This window comes from Microcaecilia unicolor, chromosome 6 (genome assembly GCF_901765095.1).
Source record: "Microcaecilia unicolor chromosome 6, aMicUni1.1, whole genome shotgun sequence".
Classification (NCBI taxonomy): domain Eukaryota; kingdom Metazoa; phylum Chordata; class Amphibia; order Gymnophiona; family Siphonopidae; genus Microcaecilia; species Microcaecilia unicolor.
Genome location: NC_044036.1, coordinates 63534849 through 63554798, shown reverse-complemented (window position 1 = coordinate 63554798; position 19950 = coordinate 63534849). Strand labels below are relative to the sequence as shown.

General features: G+C 39.7%; 1 protein-coding gene across 2 annotated transcripts in view; it reads left to right on the top strand.

The window, feature by feature from the left end:
* COL24A1 (collagen type XXIV alpha 1 chain) overlaps positions 1 to 19950 on the top strand; it is an 804368-nt gene that overhangs the window by 651566 nt on the left and 132852 nt on the right. For both annotated transcript variants that reach the window (XM_030205800.1, XM_030205801.1), the window contains 2 exons: positions 6596 to 6652; positions 10615 to 10668. In XM_030205800.1, coding sequence (XP_030061660.1) covers positions 6596 to 6652; positions 10615 to 10668 — 111 coding nt within the window. The remainder of the gene's footprint in view (positions 1 to 6595; positions 6653 to 10614; positions 10669 to 19950) is intronic.

The window sequence follows — 19950 nt, the reverse complement described above, 5'->3', positions numbered from 1 at the left end:
AAATTGCCAATTAGTATGTGGGAACTATTGTGCGCTTAACTGTATTATACTCTTTATGACTTTTCTCCATCCATGCCCACCTAGTTACACCCCCAACACAAAATGCCCTTAACATGTGAATTATTGTGTGCTAATTGTAAAAATAATGCAAAAGCAATTATTGCATGTATTTATTTATTTATTTAGTTAGTTTAATGGATTCTGCTCACACCTTTTCAGTTGTAGCTCAAGGTGAGTTACAATCAGTTACACTGGATGTATTTCTGTCCCTGGATGGCTCACAATCTACTGACTTGCTCAAGATCAGAAGGAGCAGCAGTAGGAGTTCAACTGGACACATCTGGATGTCAAGACCAGTGCTGTAACCACTAGGCATCTCCTCCACTGGGGTTGCAGTAATGCATGCCATTTCATGCATTAACCTCCGGATTCTACATATGCCCCCAGGATTTTATATAGCACCCCTAGAGATCTGCGCTGAAATCCAGACATATTCTGTAACAAAACACGTACCTTAACTAGCTTAACAAGCTAATTAGCATTGATAACAGCACTTAAGCAATAATGAGCACTAATTGACAATAATTAGAATTTACACGTACAACTCACTAAGCGTATTCTGTAACGTACTGTGCCTAACTTTTAACATGCGGAGGCAAAAAGCATGGTTATGGGCGGTGAAACGGGCATTTCTTGGGTTTTCCAAAATTTACGTGCATAGTTATAGAATATGGCCCTCTGTGCCTAAATCTACGTACTGGGATTTATGCCACATTTTCAGTGGTGTAAATGGAGGTGTGTATTTTTAGGCGCCGGGATATCGACTAATCGTATTCTGTATACCAACCTGTCTAGGCTCTGCTTATAGAATATGCTTTGTCAGAAATGTTTTCAACATGGATTTTTTTAGGCGTCATATATATAATCTCCCCCATGGCGCCCAGATTTGTGTTCTCAAATTTGTGCATGCACCCAAGATACACATACAAATTAATTAACAAGCCCTTAACTATCAATTGGGTGCTAACAACCAATTATTGAATTTCATTTGCATTCATTAAAATTTGTGCATGCATCTGGCTACATGTTGTTCTATAAGGCATGGTGCCTAACTCTACTAGTGTGTAACTCAAAAGGGAGCATGGCCATGAACGTGTCAGAGGCATTCTGAAAAGTTGCACACATAGTTATAAAATACTGCCTCAGCACACCTAACTAGGGCGCCAGCATTTATACCATGTTTCAACAGGTGTAAGTCTGATGCCTAAATTTAGGCACAGGAATCAGCACTAAGCACTATTTTATAAAGGACGTGCATTTTATAGAATAGTGCTTAGCGCCAATTTTTTCCAGCGCCCCTTTTTGATTGCCATTTACAGAATTTCCCCCTGTGCGTAATTCACTTTAATAAAGGGCCCCATATTTAGAAGTGCAAGTAGATATTGGATATATTCCAATAACTGGGAGAATTCTGAGTGCTTTTTAAAAATAATTTCAAATACTTCTGTATATAATAGAGGTCGACTGAATTTTGTTTCTGGTATTGATTTTGGCACCAGAACCTGCTGAAATCCATTTTTGGCTAAAAAATGTCCTTTTATTTCTGGCACAAACCAAAACCTTGCATTTTGCCCTGTAGCTCCCCCCATCCCCAAATTCCCTCCATCCACCCAACTGGGAGCAGCACCCCAAGTGCTACTCATCCATCCACCCACCTGTAGGCCCCTCAGCCAGGTTTACATTATATAAGCTGTGGTAGTTTAGTGGTGCAGGAGCAATCTCCAGTCACTCTTGTCCATATCAACTCTGCTCTCAAAATGACTGCTGCGAGACTGCTGCTAGAAGTCACAGCAGTCATTTTGAGAGAGGAGCCGGCATGGAAAAGAGTGACTTTGTATATAAGCTTTTTTTAAAATTGGGATTTTATTAATAAAGTTTAGTTTAGTTTATTAAGGGTTTGATATACTGCCTTTCATACAATCCAAGTGATTAACACATAGGTTAAAATCAATACATAAAATGAAAGGAACTCCAGGTAGTTTGCATCTTCTTGTACCTTCACTCTTGGTTTCTTCTTTATTTGAAAGCTAGTCATAAAATGTATTAAGATAGCCAAATAAAGGGGTCCTTTTACAAAGCTTTGCGGTAGTGTAGGCGCAGGTTTTTGGTGTGTGCCGATCCATTTTTTTTAGCACACCTGTAAAAAAGGCCTTTTTTGTTATTTTTGCCAAAAATGGACGTGCGGCAAAATGAAAATTGCCACGCGTCCATTTTGGGTCTGAGACCTTACCGCCAGCCATTGACCTAGCGGTAAAGACTCGCGTGGTAACCGAGCAGTAATAAAAATACAAAATATTTTTCAGATGCGTGTATCGGATGCATGCCAAAAATGAAATTACGACAAGAGCCATGCGGTAGTCGGGCGGTAACTCCATTTTGGCGCGCGTTGGACATGTGAAGACATGTGGCTTAGTAAAAGGACCCCAAAAATAGACCGCTTTATTTTTTATTTTTATTTATTAATCTACAAAGTGGACTAACCTGGCAACCACACTACTTTTTTTTAAAGGAATTTGTAGAATAGTGCCTCTCAAACTAGAGAATGTCAAGGGAAAAAAGTTTGCCCCCATCCCTGTCTCTGTCCCCGCCCCATCCCCAAGGGCTCTGTCCTCATCTGCAAAAGCCTTGAACAATTAAAGTATAAAAAGGAAAAATATGCTGTGCAACTACTGTGTATAAATTACAACTAGAAAACAATAATACCAGTCAGCAGCTATAATAACCCTCCTCACCACCACCCTCTACCCTTCCAACCCCAACAATAGCTGATTTCTGCTACCCCAAGGAATTCTAATCCACCCTGTTAAAATGTCCAGGGGTATAAAATACAACCCGTTCTGTATGCCCTAGAAGGGAGAAATATGCCCTATGAAGCACTGTTATGATTTTTTAATCTGTGGATGAATAAGAAGTCATCAACAATCTCAGGATTCAATCTAGCTCTCCTGTCTTCCACAGTCCTTCCTGCAATATAAGATGTCTTCTTAGAAAATATGCTGGTAGCAGGATGCATCGGATCCTCAATGCAAATGTTGCTAGTTGTGGCCAGCATGTTTGCTTGTTTTTCCAAAAAATCAAAATATCATTGTCTGCATCATGCAAACATAACAGTCCAGTTCATTAATAGGCTTCAAAGTAGAAAATGTCCCCATCCGCGTGGGCTCTGTCCCCATGTCATTCTCTATTTCAAACCTCTTCTGGAGGCACCCCTAGCCAGTCAGGTTTTACAGATTACCACAATGAATATATATGAGACAGATTTGCATACAAGATACTACTACTAATCATTTCTGTAGCGCTACTAGATGTGAGCATCGCTGTATACATTATATGCAGGTACTTTGTATACATTATATGCAGGTACTTTCTATGTTCTTAGAAGGCTCACAATCTAAGTTTCTGTACCTCGGGCAATGGAGAGCTAAGTGACTTGCCCAAGGTCACAAAGAGTTGCAGTGGGAATTGAACCCAGGTAGCCAGGAGGCCTCTCCTTCACTCTAATCTCTGATGTATGCAAATTTATTTCATGCATATTCATTTCATGCGTATTCATTGGGGTGAACCTGAAAATCTGGTTGGCTAGATGTGCCTCCAGAAGGGCATTGAGAAACACTGTTCAAGAAAACATCCCAACGCACGATAAAAGGCAGTACATGAGTTATATTATTGTAACTGTGGAAAGCATAATAATTGATGCAAATCATATAGATGAATGCTAAATATCTCTTTATTATGTAAATCAAATTGTGTAGCTTGCTTTGAACACTGCAAGCTGCATTCTTCCAAGATAAATAAGACTAACTTAAAACTGGCTTTACATTTCCTACTCAAAGCATTGAGCCACTAACCCTCAGGCTGATGCTCCTGGGCACCATCATAAAAGGGAGGAGCTAAACCATGTTTCCCCTTCCCAGCTCCTCTGAACACAGTCCTCAAAAAGACCCCACCAAACATCATCCTCCCCCTGTAGAGACCCCCCCCCCCCCCAAAAAAAAAGACCCTCTGAAGACACCCACACTCCTATAGGCCCCCTTCTTACCAGGCCTATCTCTTAGAATCCTTGGTAGTCTAGTGGTTCTAGAGCAGGGGCAACCTCTATTGCAGCTTGACCCCTTGTGGTAGTACCACAAGTCTACCTCTAGGCATTGCCAGTGCTATTTTAAACCTGGAGAACACTCCTACAGTGAAACCCTAGACTACTAGGGATTCTATGAAATAGGCCCAGGGGGCCCTGTTGGAGGGTGGGAGTCTTTGGTGTGAAGGTCTCAGTAGGAGGGGTGTCTTTGGGGGAGGGAGAGCATACTTTAGTTTTGGTCCCAAGGATGAATAACACAACTTATGAGGTTGATTGCAAGTTGCGTTATTCATGTACTGTGGAAATCACTAATGGTGGTAACTAACGTATGATGAAATGTCAGCTTTTCCCACACCATAGTAACTACTACTACTACTACTTAACATTTCTAAAGCGCTATTAGGGTTACGAAGCGCTGTACAGTTTAACAAAGACGGACAGTCCCTGCTCAAAGGAGTTTTCAATCTAAAGGACAACATGTGCAGTCAGCTTACAATCTAATGGACAACATGTGCAGGCAGTCAAATTGGGGCAGTCTAGATTTCCTGGATAGAGGTGAAATGGTTAGGTTTGAGCGTGTTTGAAAAAAGATATTTTTTTTTGACGATATATAAACATTACACAGAAATGTCTCCAAATGGTTCTCTTCCTCAAAGTGTCCTTTTTTTGTATTTCACACTTTATTTTGTCCAGCATTAGAAAAAAAAAAGTCTGCATAATAAATCACAAGGTCAAACTATTTGGAAATTAGTGCCTTTTTTTCAAAAATAGAACTTCACCTTTTTAAACTTAACAAGACAATGTTCCATCATCCCAAAATACGGAGAAAATACATTTCTGAAGCTTATCTTTTATTCTTTGTGTATCATAAAGATGGCTAAGTTGTACCTTCTGTTTTTCTTCATTGTTCATACTTTAATTGTTTTTAGGAAATTACTTTACCTCTATGCAGCTCTATCTGTGTATCACCTATTTTATCACAGGAAAGGAGCAGAGGAAATGCAGGCTAATGATGATTTTTAAAAACTTTCAAAGACCTATGTACAGCCCGATCAGATAACAGTCACACATTACTAATCCAGTAGATGTTCCAACTGCATTGAGCCTGACAATGTTTTGGCAGAACTGCCTACTTCAGGGGCACATCAACCATTCTTATATACGAGAATGTGGCAAATGACATTGCCCTTTATCGGTAAAAGACCAATGAGTCAAAATGCTCCAATCAAGTCATAAAGGGGTCCTTGTACTTATTTGTGCTTACTGCAGTGTTAAATAGCATATTGTGGGGCATGCTGAGGCATCCCACAATAATTTTTCCATTTGTGGGTATAAAGCATGCGCTAATAGGTTTTATTTTTTAGCACTAGGAGTGGGGTGGGGAGTGGAAATTAGGTGTCTTCTGCACTAATCAGTTATGCAGCTACGTTGCTATGCACTAACTAATTAGTGTGTGGTTAGAGTATGAGCCCTCACTGCCTTCAAAATAGGTGTAGTTAAGGGCTCACATGCTAATGGGAAGATTAGCATGTGGCCTTTAATGCTGGAAATAGGAAAATCAGCCATTTTACCCATGTGGTAAAAATGGCCATAGCGCATGGGAATGACCCGTATAACTACGCGCTAAGGTAATTTCTTACCGCATCTTAGTAAAAGAGCCCCAAAATGATGGCCACCTTGAAAACTTTTGTTGAGCTCCAAAGCATTGCTGCATGCAGGATCAACTTTCAAGACGTCCATCATTTTGTGGCTTGAGTGTTTTAATTGTCCTGTGAGGAAAAGCTCATACAGTATTTCACTGATCATAAGTACATACGTATTGCCATACTGGGACAGACCAAAGGCCCATCAAGCCCAGCATCCTGTTTTCAACAGTGGCCAATCCAGGTCACAAATACCTGGCATCCCAAAAAAGTATAAAACATTTTATGCTGCTTATCCCAGAAATAAGCAGTGGATTTTCCCCAAGTTGATTTATTTTAATTGGACTTGCTTTTCTGAAGTAGACTGAAAACTGTATGGCTGTTTATAGCTATTCTGCATTCTGTTTTAGATTCTTTAATTTGTAATTTTTCAATTCGTGTTTTGTACTTCTTATCTTTTCATTACTTTTTATTCGTTAATCTTTTAGGGGTACATTTTGATTAAAATTTACAAGCGTGATTAATCGCGCAGTTCAAGTTATTGGGGGCCCCCTCCCCCCACTGCAGTTCCTTGTGACTGGGCAATGGAATGCTAAATGACTTGCCCAGAGTCACAAGGAGAGCTGCAGTAGGAAAAATAAATAAATAACATACCTTTAATCACATGATTAACATTTTTATCGAAATGCAGCCCTAATTTTAATACCTTTTCTGTAGATTTAGGAATCATTCTGTTGTGTTATGTCAGAGATAATATAAGCTTCCATACATTAATAACATTAACAAATACTAAAAAATATAATTGTTTTTATTTCAGGGTTATCCAGGAGAAGACAGAACAGCAATAGGACTACCTGGGCCCCCAGGTGAACCAGTAGGTCTTTCTTTCTTTAAAACATTCTTCTAGAAAAAATTAAGGGCACAGTTGAATATTATTTAGAAATTAAATAAGATGAATTGAAAGGAACCTTTCTACATTTCAGATCCAGACTAAAACAGTAAAACCTCATCATGGGGATTCTTTATAAGATAGTGGGAAATGTCAGCATTGCCTGCTACATACCATTTCTGGTTCTTCTTTTGTTCATTGTTGTCTGATCTAGCATGGTGTTTAGTAGCTTATTTATCAAACAGAACTGATATAGGGTATCATTAATGTGATTAATATTTGACTTTGCATGTAATTTCATTGATGCCTTATCAAAGAGTTCTTCTGACTTTGCACAACTGCAGTAATTTTTCTGATTTAATGAAAATTATGAACAGATATATTTCCAAAATACAAAATTCATTTTTCAACAAATAACCATACTTCATATAGAAGAAAGAAGTGAATATAATATTCCTAAAGAAAATAATATACTACCCCTCAATTAATGATGTGGATTAGAGGAATATAACTTATAAATTGATGGAGGAGAACCCATGTCACAAAAAAAGGTAAAATGAAAAAAAAAGACTATCAGCCACTACATCTTAATACATTAAGGGTCTTTTTCACTAAAGTGCATTAAGATTTACAGTTAACATGCTTTAACGTGGAATTTTACCACGTTAGCTTCTAATCTAATATGGCAATTAGTAGAGGCATTTGCAATATTTTTTTCAGGTCATATGTTAGTGATCCCATTAACATGCGGTACCTGCTCACATTAAATGTGGAAGCATTTGGCTCCTCCTATTTAGAAGACGTTAAGGGGAGATTCTGTATATGGCACCTAAAAAATCAGTGCTGAAATCAGTGCCGACTAAGTGTATTCTATAATCGGTGCCAAGATTTAGGTGCTGATTATAGAATACTCTTAGTTGATATTTCAGCATCTAAATCTACGTGCATCCATTTACACCAACGAAAATATGTAAATCCCAGCGCGTAGATTTAGGCGCGTTGAGCCATATTCTGTAACAAGGCGCACAAAATTTCAGAATGCCCACAAAACTCCCATTTCCTCACCCATAACCATGCTCCTTTTTGCCTGCGCATGTTAGAAATTTGGCGCACATCATTACAGAATACGTTTTGCGAGTTGTGTGCCTTAATTCTAATCAGTCAATTAGTTCTCATTATTGCTCATTAAGGCGCCCTTTTACTAAGCCGCATAGGCATGTATGCGCATCAGTTTTGAACTACCGCCCATCTACTGCGTGGCCCAGGCAGTAATTTCATTTTTTACATGTGACAGAAATATTCCTTCATGCAGCGCTAACCAAGTGGTAATCAGCATTGTATGCGCATAGACCATTAGTGCCCAGCTAACGCGTGAGACCTTACCACTAGGTCAATTGGTGGCGGTGAGGTCTCCAGCCCAAAATGGATGTGTGCCAATTTTTATTTTGCTACACGTCCATTTTTGACCAAACTAAAAGGCCCTTTTTGCAGGCACGCTGGAAAATGGACCTGCGCACGTCCAATACACGTGTCCATACCAGCGTAGACCATTTTTCAGTGCACCTTAGTAAAAGGACCCCTAAGTGCTGTTATCAGCGTTTATTAGCTTGTTAAGCTTGTTAAATTACACACATTGTTATAGAATCAGCATGGATCTCTAGGCACGCTATATAGAATACATGGGTAAGTGCTCCCACATTATCTATGCATTAGCCAATTAGTATGCAGTAAGTATAGCGTGACAACTGGATAACTTTTCTACACCCATTCTCCACCTGTGCCACACCCTCTGAGACAGAAATTCCAGAGATATTCATTAATGCACAGTTTACTGCTTTGTGTATTAGCTTGTTTTTGTGCATTAACTCTCATATTCTATATATGGCGCCCAAAATTGGGTGCTGATCCAAGATGTGCATGCAGCTAAATTGATTAACAAGCTAATTGGGTGCTAATTGGCACCAATTTGGATTTGCGCGCACACAACCCAAAAGAGAGTGTGACCATAGAGGTGCATGCACAAGTCATGGGTGTTCCTACAACTTACGCCCAGTGTTATAGAATACTGGAGATGTGCGCCCAAATTGGGTGCTGGGAATTACACCTGATGTAAGTTCTGGGTGCCAAAATCAGCACTCAATGCTATTTTATAATGGGTGCTCACATTTGAGCGCCCATTATAGAATGCCATTGAGTGCTGATAGTATCTGAGCACCATTTACTGAATCTAGCCCTAAGTGCATAATGCACTTTATTAAAGGAACCTTTAAGCCTCAAAAGCTATCTGCTAGTTCATATTCCAGTCTATGTACTTACTCCAGCCTGCTCATGACTATTCACAAACTCTTCCAAACTGCTTAGGATCTGTGAACACATAATCATGCCCCTGAAATTTTACAACATACTTCTATGGAGATTTTAAGAAGAATGCTAAATAGTAGTAGTAGTAGTAGTAAACTCATACCAAAGCCGGAACAAAAAGGGAGGGGGGATAAGGGGGAAAGTATTTAGTAAAAGATTGGGGGGTATAGTCTTTTAGGGGAGGGAAGGGGTACGAGGAGTGGGAGTGGGGGGTTAAGGGGGGGAAGAGGTTTTCTTTTGAAAAGTAACGATGATGTCTGAGTCTGATGACATTTAGGGTTATTTTGTAAGCTTAAACCAGCTGTTCTATTAATGACAATCATCAATCAAATGGAAGAAATGTTAAAGATCTGGGGGTGGGAGGGAGAAAATGCAAATCCTTGATGATAATGCAGAAGATTTGTATCGAGGTGTACAAAATTAGGAGTTACTCAAATGTTTCTAATAGAACTGTTAAGTCTTTGTTTATTCTGTTGATCATCAATAAAAAATTATTGAAACATGAAAAGAAGAAACTCATAACCACAGCCAAAATCCTGGGATGAACTGCAAAAAAAAAAACTTTCTTGATTTTCTATGTCTTAACAGAAACGTATGGAAAAACAAATTTTATTTCCATGAAATAACTGGATCTTGCCACAAAAAATAGCTTCTTCACATTGAGCAGCATTTTAGAAAGGACATTCAAATTGGAATTTAGATGTCCGGGTTAGGACGTCTGAAGTTCTGCTGTTATCTTAGAATAGGTCTGCAAATGTAGAGCCTGTTCTATAACACATGGTGAAATGAACCTTCATGTGCCACTGATGTGGAGCATAAACATTCATTTTAGAAAAACAGACATCTAAAATATCGGTGGGGGGTAACACAGGAACATAAATGTATCTGTTTATGTGCTGGAACATAAATAGTTATTTTAGTCATTTTAGAAACATACTGCTCGATTTTCAAAACGATTTAGCTGGCCACTGACCAGTTAAATCACCTTGGCTAATTAATTCAGCAGCACTTAACCAGCTCAATGCAGCTAAATATCACAGTTAGCACTGAACACAAAGCCAGCTATCTTTAAAGCGTTCCAGGGGCTAAGTCAGCACTTGACCACTTAAGTGCTGATATTCTAGAATAAGCACTATTACCTCTATCAGAAGCCAGAAAAAAAGAAGCCACCAAAATGGCTCTATTGCTAAAATAATCAAATCCTCCTTTTTCTGCTCCCAACCAGATACCATATCTACACTTTAAGGTGCATTTCAATGTCCAGTTGTTAGCAATAGTGGTTCATTCTAAACAGTGGTGAAGAAGAGAAAAAATATATATCATCTTGTGGGAAGCTGAGGGGAATTGATATCAAACTGTTCTGCTGCACACTTGAAGGTTGGAAGACTACAGTTATCAAAGTTTTGATTTCATTCAAAAATTGCTCCAGTTATGAAAGTATTCCATTATTTCCAATGTGAAACAAGCCAAAAAAATTGGCCTCAGACCCCCTAGCAGTAGTGTTTTGGTACTTATACAGTTTTCAGTACTCAAGAGTAGCACTAGTAAAATCATGTTGTAACTGTTCTAATTTTTGATGTGCTTAGGGCCCTGCTGGTGCACATGGAGACAGAGGAGAACCAGGAGATGAGGGCTACAAGGTAAAGAACTGTAATCCATTCCTTTTACTTGCTGAATGCCATGTCACGTGGAGGGGCATAATCGAACGGCGGCGGCCATCTCCAGGGCCAGTGCCGTAAGTGGGCGGAGCCAACCGTATTTTTGAAAAAGATGGCCAGACATCTTTTTCTTCGCTAATACGGTTGGGCCCGGCCAAATGTCAGAGCACGCCGGGTTTGAGATGGCCGGAATCGGTTTTCGGCCATATCTCAAACCCAACCAAATCCAAGGCATTTGGTCGTGGGAGGAGCCAGCTTTTGTAGTGCACTGGTCCCCCTGACATGCCAGGACACCAACCGGGCACCCTAGGGGGCACTTCTAAAAATTAAAAAAATAAATAAATAGCTCCCAGGTGTATAGCTCCCTTACCTTGGATGCTGAGCCCCCCAAATCCCCCCCCAAAACCCACTCACCACACCTCTACACCATTAACATAGCCCTTAGGGTGACGGGCAGCACCTACATGTGGGTACAGTGGGTTTTGGGGGTTTCTGGAGGGCTCCCATTTACCACCACAAGTGTAACAGGTAGGGGGGATGGGCCTGGGTCCACCTGTCTGAAGTGCACTGCACCCACTAAAAACTGCTCCAGGGACTTGCATACTGCTATCATGGAGCTGGGTATGACATTTGAGGCTGGCATAGAGGCTGTTTTTTTTTCAGTGGGAGGGGGTTGGTGACCACTGGGAGAGTAAGGGGAGGTCATCCCCGATTCCCTCCGGTGGTCATTTGATCAATTGAGGCTCCTTTTTGAAGTTTGGACTTACCAACCAGGAACACAAAAAGGTTGGCGCGCACATACCTAAATCTCCACTACCCTAGCTGCAAAGGACTAAAATATAAATCAACATATGCATCCAGCTTCTCTTACATAAGCACGCAACTATGGAATGCACTTCCAAACGTCATGAAAACAATGCACGACCTAACAAGCTTCCGGAAATCATTAAAAACCAACCTGTTCAAAAAGGAATACCAGAATGATCCAACCTAAACACCTGAACCCTGCAACACAATCGAAACTCATACCAGAACTGGACAAAATGTAACTCTCTCTCTCTTATGAACTTTAAACGCAAGACCACTCTGTATTTCTCTTACCGAAATTTTTGGATTGTTTCAAACTAATCTATTCACGATTGTAAGTGTATTATTTCTGACTGTTCAAGCTGACTTATCACGATTGAAGTTTACTTTTATACCTTTTATTTCTCATCACGAAAATTAACTTTCTTCACCTGGATATCTAACCCATTCTGTCGTCTCCATCTTAATTATGTATTTCTCTGTTCCGGAATTGGTGATCACCATTACGGAACAATGTAAGTCACATTGAGCCTGCAAATAGGTGGGAAAATGTGGGATACAAATGCTACAAATAAATAAATAAATAAACCTTATTCGACCACAACACCTTATTGTATTTGTTTCTCTACCGGTGTTGGCGAACGCCTTCACAGTATTATGTAAGCCACATTGAACCTGCAAAAAGGTGGGAAAATGTGGGATACAAATGTAACAAATAAATAAAATAACAAATAAATTATAAACAGGACCCAGGAACCTTTTTTCATTTAATTGTACTGGCTTTTGCCCAAGTTTCAGCCCAGGAGAAGAGAAAGAGAAACCTGCGCTAAAGGCTTGACTTTTTGCACAAGCCTTTAAAACCACCTAAATATGTCCCCTCTGAGATATGATACTGTAGTAATATAATATGTTATAGACCTTAGCTTTCTGTTGTTTCAGTGTGTTTGATCTATTTCCTCCTACTCTATACTTAGTGAATTGTCTCTTGCTAAGTTGTGTTGTCTTGTAGTTCCTTTCTATTTCAAAACTTTTAAAAATATTTTTATTGTAAACCGCTGAGACCTGCGAGTTAGCTTTGATAGTATAGCAAATTTTAATAAACCATAACCACTGCTTTGTAAAAGGGCCCCCAGAATTCCTGCCTTCTTTTTCTAAGTAGCCTTAGAAAGATCAGAGAATATCCTAATAGTAGAACCCAAAAACCCATGTTATTATCACTCTCCACAACAAAGGTTACTGCTAGAGTAAGTCTCTGTGTGACCAATTCCAAGGACGATTCCAGAAAATTAGTTTAGTTTATTCACATTTGATATGCCGCCTTTCATAAAATCAAAGCGGTTAACAATTAAAATCAATAAAAATACAATAAGAATGGTGCCTGTGGAAATACTATTTCTAATCATTATTATTATTAGCATTTGTGTAGCGCTACCAGACACACGCAGCGCTGAACACCTGATACAAAGAGACAGTCCCTGCTCAAAAGAGCTTACAATCTAAATAATACAGACAGACAAGACAGTTACGGGATAACAGGATAACTTTCTGATTTTTCCCACCAGCGTCTTCTGATTTTTTTTTATTATTATTTATTTATAATTTCCGGTAACAATTTACAAGTAAACACTTCAATTAGCAAAACAGATTGAAATGCGTAATTATAATAATAAAGAAATATGCTATCAATCCTCAGACCACAAACATGTGAGGAGTGTACAGTCCATAAGGCTTAGGAGAACCAATTAAAGAGAAAAAAAATTTTAAAACGTATAAAGCAAAAGGCCTAACATGTTACATCCACGCTAATACTTTTACCCCACAAAGGATTAGATGTTCCCAGTGACTGTTTTCTTCATGTCAATGAAGGCTCTCAGTTGTTCTGGAGAGAAAAATACATCTTTCACTTCTAAATATTTATCTACACATTTACGTGGAAATGCTAGTAAAAAAAGATGCACCAGTGCCACAGTTTTAGATCTCACAGACAGAAAAGTTTTTCTTCTCTCTTGGGTTTGCCTTGTGACATCAGTGTACATCAAAATCCTTTTTCCACAAAATAAAGATTTTTTTATTTTTATTTATTATGATTTATTTACCACCTTTTTGAAGGAATTCACTCAAGACGGTGTACAGTAAGAATAAATCAAACATGAGCAATAGGCAATTACAGCAGTAAAAATATTCAAATAACAATAAAAAGTACTGCATAGTATACTACTTACAATATAAACACAATATGTAATAGAACATTTTAATTAACAGTGAAGGGAATAAGCAAAGATGGAACATATAGATAGGTAAGAGAGTAAGAAGAGTTAGAAAGTAAGGTGACTAAAGAAAGTTGCAAATGAGGTTAGAGAGATGGTTAACATATAGATAGGTAAGAAAGTAAGAGGAGTTAGAAAATAAGGTGACTAATTTAACGAAAGGTGCACATGAGGTCAGAGAGATGGTTAAATATTATCTCAGCTAGGGTAGGAGTAGATAAACATGTCCTGCTTCAATATGAAAGAAAAGCTGCATCATTCATATACAAATGATACTAGCAAAGTTGCTTTCTCTGTACCATCCGACAAAGAAGTTTCCAACAACTCAGATACATTCAACAAATCTTTCTTACTTAGTTCTTAGGCCGAGGCCCCCAGGGTCTCCTCTATGGTAGTCTTAACGGGAATATAATATATTCCATCCACAGAAGGTATAGCCTCAGAAGGGAACTTTAACACGTCAATCAGATACCTCTTAAAGGTATCTAAAGAGGGCAACACTATGGGACTTTGGAAAATTAAAAAGACAAAAGATTTAATCTACGACTGTAATTCTCCATCTGTTCAATTCTTCTATGTAACACCACTTTATCTTTAACAGTATTAGCAGTTAAATCTTGCAGATTCTTAACATCATCCTTAATCGCCTTCATTTCAGAAGCAAATTCCACCTTGATTATCAACAGTACTTAACTAAGGTGCATATCCCTGACTTGGAGATACTTGAATGTGTTGTATTTTATTTCATAACTGTGCAGTCATCTTTGAATCTGATCACCATGTGTTACCCATTAGCAATAACCACTACTTCCTCCTCCCCCAAATTGACTTGAGAGGAGATAGAGTGCTGTGAACACTATTTCTGCAGAGTCTCTAGGAAACAGAAGCCCCCTCTTGGGGCTGAAGTGAGACCACCTGCATATCGGTAGACAGTGCTTGCCACTTGATCCACTGGGTCAGCCTGAAATTGAAGAATCCTAAAAAAATATTTTGGGAAGATTTCCATTGCAGTGTATATTGGGCCCGATATTCGGTGCTATTTAACCGACCAAGAATAGATCCTGCCGGTTAAATAACACTTAGCTGGCAAAGTGCTGATATTCAATGTGAAATAGCCAGTTATCTCCACTGAATATTAGCGCATACCCCCAGATTCTATATAGCGTGTCTAGTGTTTCATGCCTAAATCCAAGCTTATTCTATCACAATGTGCGTAACTTAATTGACTTAACACGCCAATCAGCTTTGTTAACTGCACTTAAGCAATAATGAGCACTAATTGGCAATAAGTAGAATTTACACACACAACTCACTAAGCATATTCTGTAATGTACTGTGCCTAAATTTTAATGCACGCAGGCAAAAAGGGGCATGGTTATGGGCACCTAAATCTGCGCACTGGGATTTATGCCACATTTTCATTGATGTAAATAGATGCACATAGTTTAGGCGCCAGGATATCAACTAAGTGTATTCTATATACTGCGCCTAAATCTAGGCAGAAATGTTTTCCACATGGATATTTTAAGCACCATATATAGAATCTGGTCCTTAGTGGCTAACCAGCTATATTACGTGATATAGCCAGCTATCCGCAAATTTTCCAGTGCTGGACAGCTAAGTTCAACGAGCAAATTGGACCACTTAAATAGCAGTAATATCTATGCCCACTATTAACTTAACCAGCCGGCGTGGAATATTAACATAACCGGTTAAGTTAAAGCTGGCCAAAAAAACCTGGATATTCAGTGCCAGTCACCAGCAACAACCCAGCATTGAATATCTGTGGTCAGTGCTGGCAGTAGCAGCTAACCGCACTGCCTGCCGCTTGCTAAATATCAGGGGGATTGAATTTTGGAGTAAATATTTCAACACCCTCCTCCCAATATTAAGCTGGCGGCAGGCATTGTTTTTATGTCTGCCACCGGCGCTGACACTGAAAGTTCAGTGCCAGGCCCTGATCAGGTTTCAGCATTGAATTTCATTTCTTTTCAAGCTGGCTAGCGAATGGGCTGTTAAGTCGATATTCAGACTTAACCAGCCATGGATTAATGAATAACGATAGCACTGCTGCTTATGCAGTCCTATTTATCTGCTAAGACTGGTTGGCTCAGAATTTAACCGATCACGCCCCAAGAACACCTCCGACATAGCCAGCATAAAGATCAGCACTAACTGGCCATTTTCAGCCGCAATAACCGATTAAGTGCTGCTGAAAATGATCGGTTAGGCACCGACAAGCGAGTTAACTCCCAGCCAGGTAACTCACACTGAATGTCAGCCCACCTATATTTTTATTTGAAATGAAGCTAGCACTTTGAGGAAAAATATAAGGCTCACAATCAATGAGTTTCATACTTTGTTTATGACAAATTCATTTTAAGATTAATCCTGCATGATATTTTCAGTAGCACCTTAATCACAAAAGATGCAACTTAGAAACGCTTTCAGTGGAAGTTTCCCCTTCATCTTTATTGGGATCAGGGTGTCCATGAATTTCTGTTGAAAAAATGGAATGAATACAAAGAGCATAATGCAGAAGATATGAATAACCAGGGTTATTTTGGGAAGTAGCTAAGTCAGTACTATGGAGGGAAATCATAGCGTATATGAGTTTTAAAAAGAGAGCAACAGATAAGGAGATTCTCCACTAAGAAAAACGGGTCAGAGTTGACTGATTTTTGTTTAGGCCCACACTACACCACAACATAAAGCCAATCTTTTTGCATGTCAGGTGGCATTCAATGAATTAATCTATGACCAAACTACAAATTCATTAGCATATTAGCAATACCAGTTTTACTTACATGGCAACAAAAGTAGTAAATTGCCTAGCAAACTTAAATAAACAGTGGAAAGGGCCTAATAATATATTGTAGCTGACAAATGGGCAGGGACAGGTAGTGCAATCTGATACAGATTAATGATATTTTTAAAGCCTTTTATCAAAATCTTTATTCTCAGGAAGCTACCTTAGACAGCAAGGCATACTTGGAGAGTTTGAACCTTTTCTGTGTAATAGAGGAGATCAAAAGTTTATTAAATGTTCCCATCTCCTTGGATGAACTGACCTTGGTCATTCAGCAAAGTGTCTTATATAAGGAGCCAGGTCCAGATGACCTAAGTGCTGATGTCTACAAAATCATACAGGAAGCAATCAATTCAAATTTGATAGCCCTGTTTAATCATATTGCCAATGTGGGAGAACAACCAGCTTTGTTTCAAATAGTTCAAATTATAGTGCTTTTGAAACCAGGGAAGGATCCCCTGAACCTGACTCTTACCAACCATTGAGGTGAAACTATTTGCAAAACGTTTGGCTAATAGATTGGTACAGAGCTTACCTTCTCTGGTAGCAGAGCCTCAGGCAGGTTTCATTAGAGGTCACACAGTGGTTAAGAATGTGAAGGCCATCTTAGCCTCCTTAGAGAAGGTAGAGCTGAGTGGAGTGCCCTCTCTACTTGTCAACTTTAACATGGAGAAGGCCTTTGACTGCATGGTTTGGGATTTTATGTTTGAGATCGTTCAAAAAAATGAGCTGGATGGATTCTTAACAGATGCCATTCAAGTTTTGTATTCTACACCCCAGGCAAGGCTTTCAGTGAATGGCATGCAGTCTCAGCCATTTGCTATCCAGAGAGGGTTGTTATCCAAGATTGTCCATGTTCCCCACTTTTATTCTAACTTTGGATCCCCTAATCAGAGAGAGAATTGAATAACCAAGATATTAAAGGGATACACCTCAAACAACAGGATTTTTAAAAATCAGCATTCGCTGATGATTTGTTAATACATATGTTGAGCCCTATACAATATTTGTTGGCATTGATGGAAAGTTGAGAAGTAGGGGACTACTCAGATTTGAAACTGAATTTTACTAAGTCATAGGCTTTAGTTTCTTCCAACAGGGTAAGGAGAGAATGGAAAGGTCTTTTCCCTCTGCTATGGGCTGATGCCTCTTTTCATTATCTATCAGTGTGTATAATTAAGCATGCTTCTTCACCATCTTGGGGACTGGGTGTCAAAGAGACAGATTTTCATGCCTTTGGAGTATGAGGAGGAATTTTTTTTTAGCCCATAGCACTTTAATTCTTTATTGTATACACCTCTCTTAATACATTACCAACCTACTTGTGAAAGAGTGTTTTGTTGCATCCCTTGTGAAACACGTGGCGTGAGGTAGTAAAGATCTGGGAGGGCAACCTGGGAGTGTTGGATCAACTGCCTATAAGAGGCAATGCACAGTCTTCGCCAGGCCTGAAGATCAGAACTTCTGTTAGGTGTGCAGAGAGTAGAGTAACCTTGTTGCAGCATGTGCTGCAAGCTATAGTTCTATGCAGAGTTGGACAGATTTGCTTGTCCAGTTTCAAGCCCATATAGGCGATATCTTTGCCTGCTGACTTACAACACTATATAAAGTCATTGGACTCTAGAGGTTTAAGTTTTTACATGGGGGTGTATTGGCGGGATTTTTTTTTTAATTCCAGGAGAAAGTTTTTCAGTGTCTGAGCTTCATCGGGAGTCGCAGCGGATGACGCTGATCAATGACTTTGGTGCATTGAGTGACAATGGACTGTAGACCTAGGCATTCCACAGGAAGCACTAGGTTTTTGCCAGTTAATTAAACAATTTCCAGAGGTTTTGGTGAGCACAGACTTGAACAAGTGCTGGTGCTTAGGGCTTATTTTACTCGGGAACAGGCCTATAACTTGGGCAGGGTTGGAGCCCCAGTTTAAATGTAACCAAGGTAATAATTCCGTTTTTCATGCCTTTCTGTATTTATCCAAAAATAAAAAAAAATTTGGCATGATATAATACGATATTTGGAAAGGTTGGTGGGGCAGTCTATTCTGTTTTCACCAGCAAGCCTGCTTTTGGATAAATATGAAGCACTTTGTTAAATATATCACCTCTGCTTTACGAATCAAGAAACATTCTAAGTGCTTCATATTTATAGTAGATGACGGCAGAAAAAGACATGCACAGTCCATCCAGTCTGCCCAATAAGATAAACTCACATGTGCTACTTTTTGTGTATACCTTACCTTGATTTGTACCTGTCCTTTTCCGGGCACAGACCGTATAAGTCTGCCCAGCACTATCCCCACCTTCCAACCACCAGTCCCGCCTCCCACCACCAGCTCTGGCACAGACCGTATAAGTCTGCCCAGCACCATCTCCGCCTCCCGCCATCGGCTCTGCCACCCAATCTCGGCTAAGCTCCTTAGGATCCATTGCTTCTGAACAGGATTCCTTTATGTTTATCCCACGCATGTTTGAATTCCGTTACCATTTTCGTTTCCACCACCTCCCGCGGGAGGGCATTCCAAGCATCCACTACTCTCTCCGTGAAAAAATACTTCCTGACATTCAATCTCATTTCATGTCCTCTCATTCTACTGTCTTCTCATCTCCGGAAAAGGTTCGTTTGCAGATTAATACCTTTCAAATATCTGAACGTTTGTATCATATCGCCCCTGTTTCTCCTTTCCTCCAGAGTATGCATGTTCAGGTCCGCAAGTCTCTCCTCATACGTCTTGTAACGCAAATCCCATACCATTCTCGTAGCTTTTCTTTGCACCGCTTCAATTCTTTTTACATCCTTAACAAGATACGGCCTCCAAAACTGAACACAATACTCCAGGTGGGGCCTCACCAACGACTTATACAGGGGCATCAACACCCCCTTTTTTCTGCTGGTCACACCTCTCTCTATACAGCCTAACAACCTTCTAGCTACGGCCACCGCCTTGTCACACTGTTTCGTCGCCTTCATATCCTCAGATACTATCACCCCAAGATCCCTCTCCCCATCCGTACCTATCAGACTCTCCCCGCCTAACACATACGTCTCCCGTGGATTTCTACTCCCTAAGTGCATCACTTTGCATTTCTTCGCATTGAATTTTAATTGCCAAACCTTAGACCATTCTTCTAGCTTCCGTAGGTCCTTTTTCATGTTTTCTTCGGCAATGTCACTCACAAATATATTGAACAGAATCGGCCCCAGCACCGATCCTTGAGGCACTCCACTACTCACCTTTTCCTCCTCCGAGCGAATTCCATTCACCACCACCCTCTGGCATCTGTCCGTCAACCAGTTCCTAATCCAGTTCACCACTTTGGGTCCTATCTTCAGCCCATCCAGTTTATTTAATAGCCTCCTGTGGGGAACCGTGTCAAAAGCTTT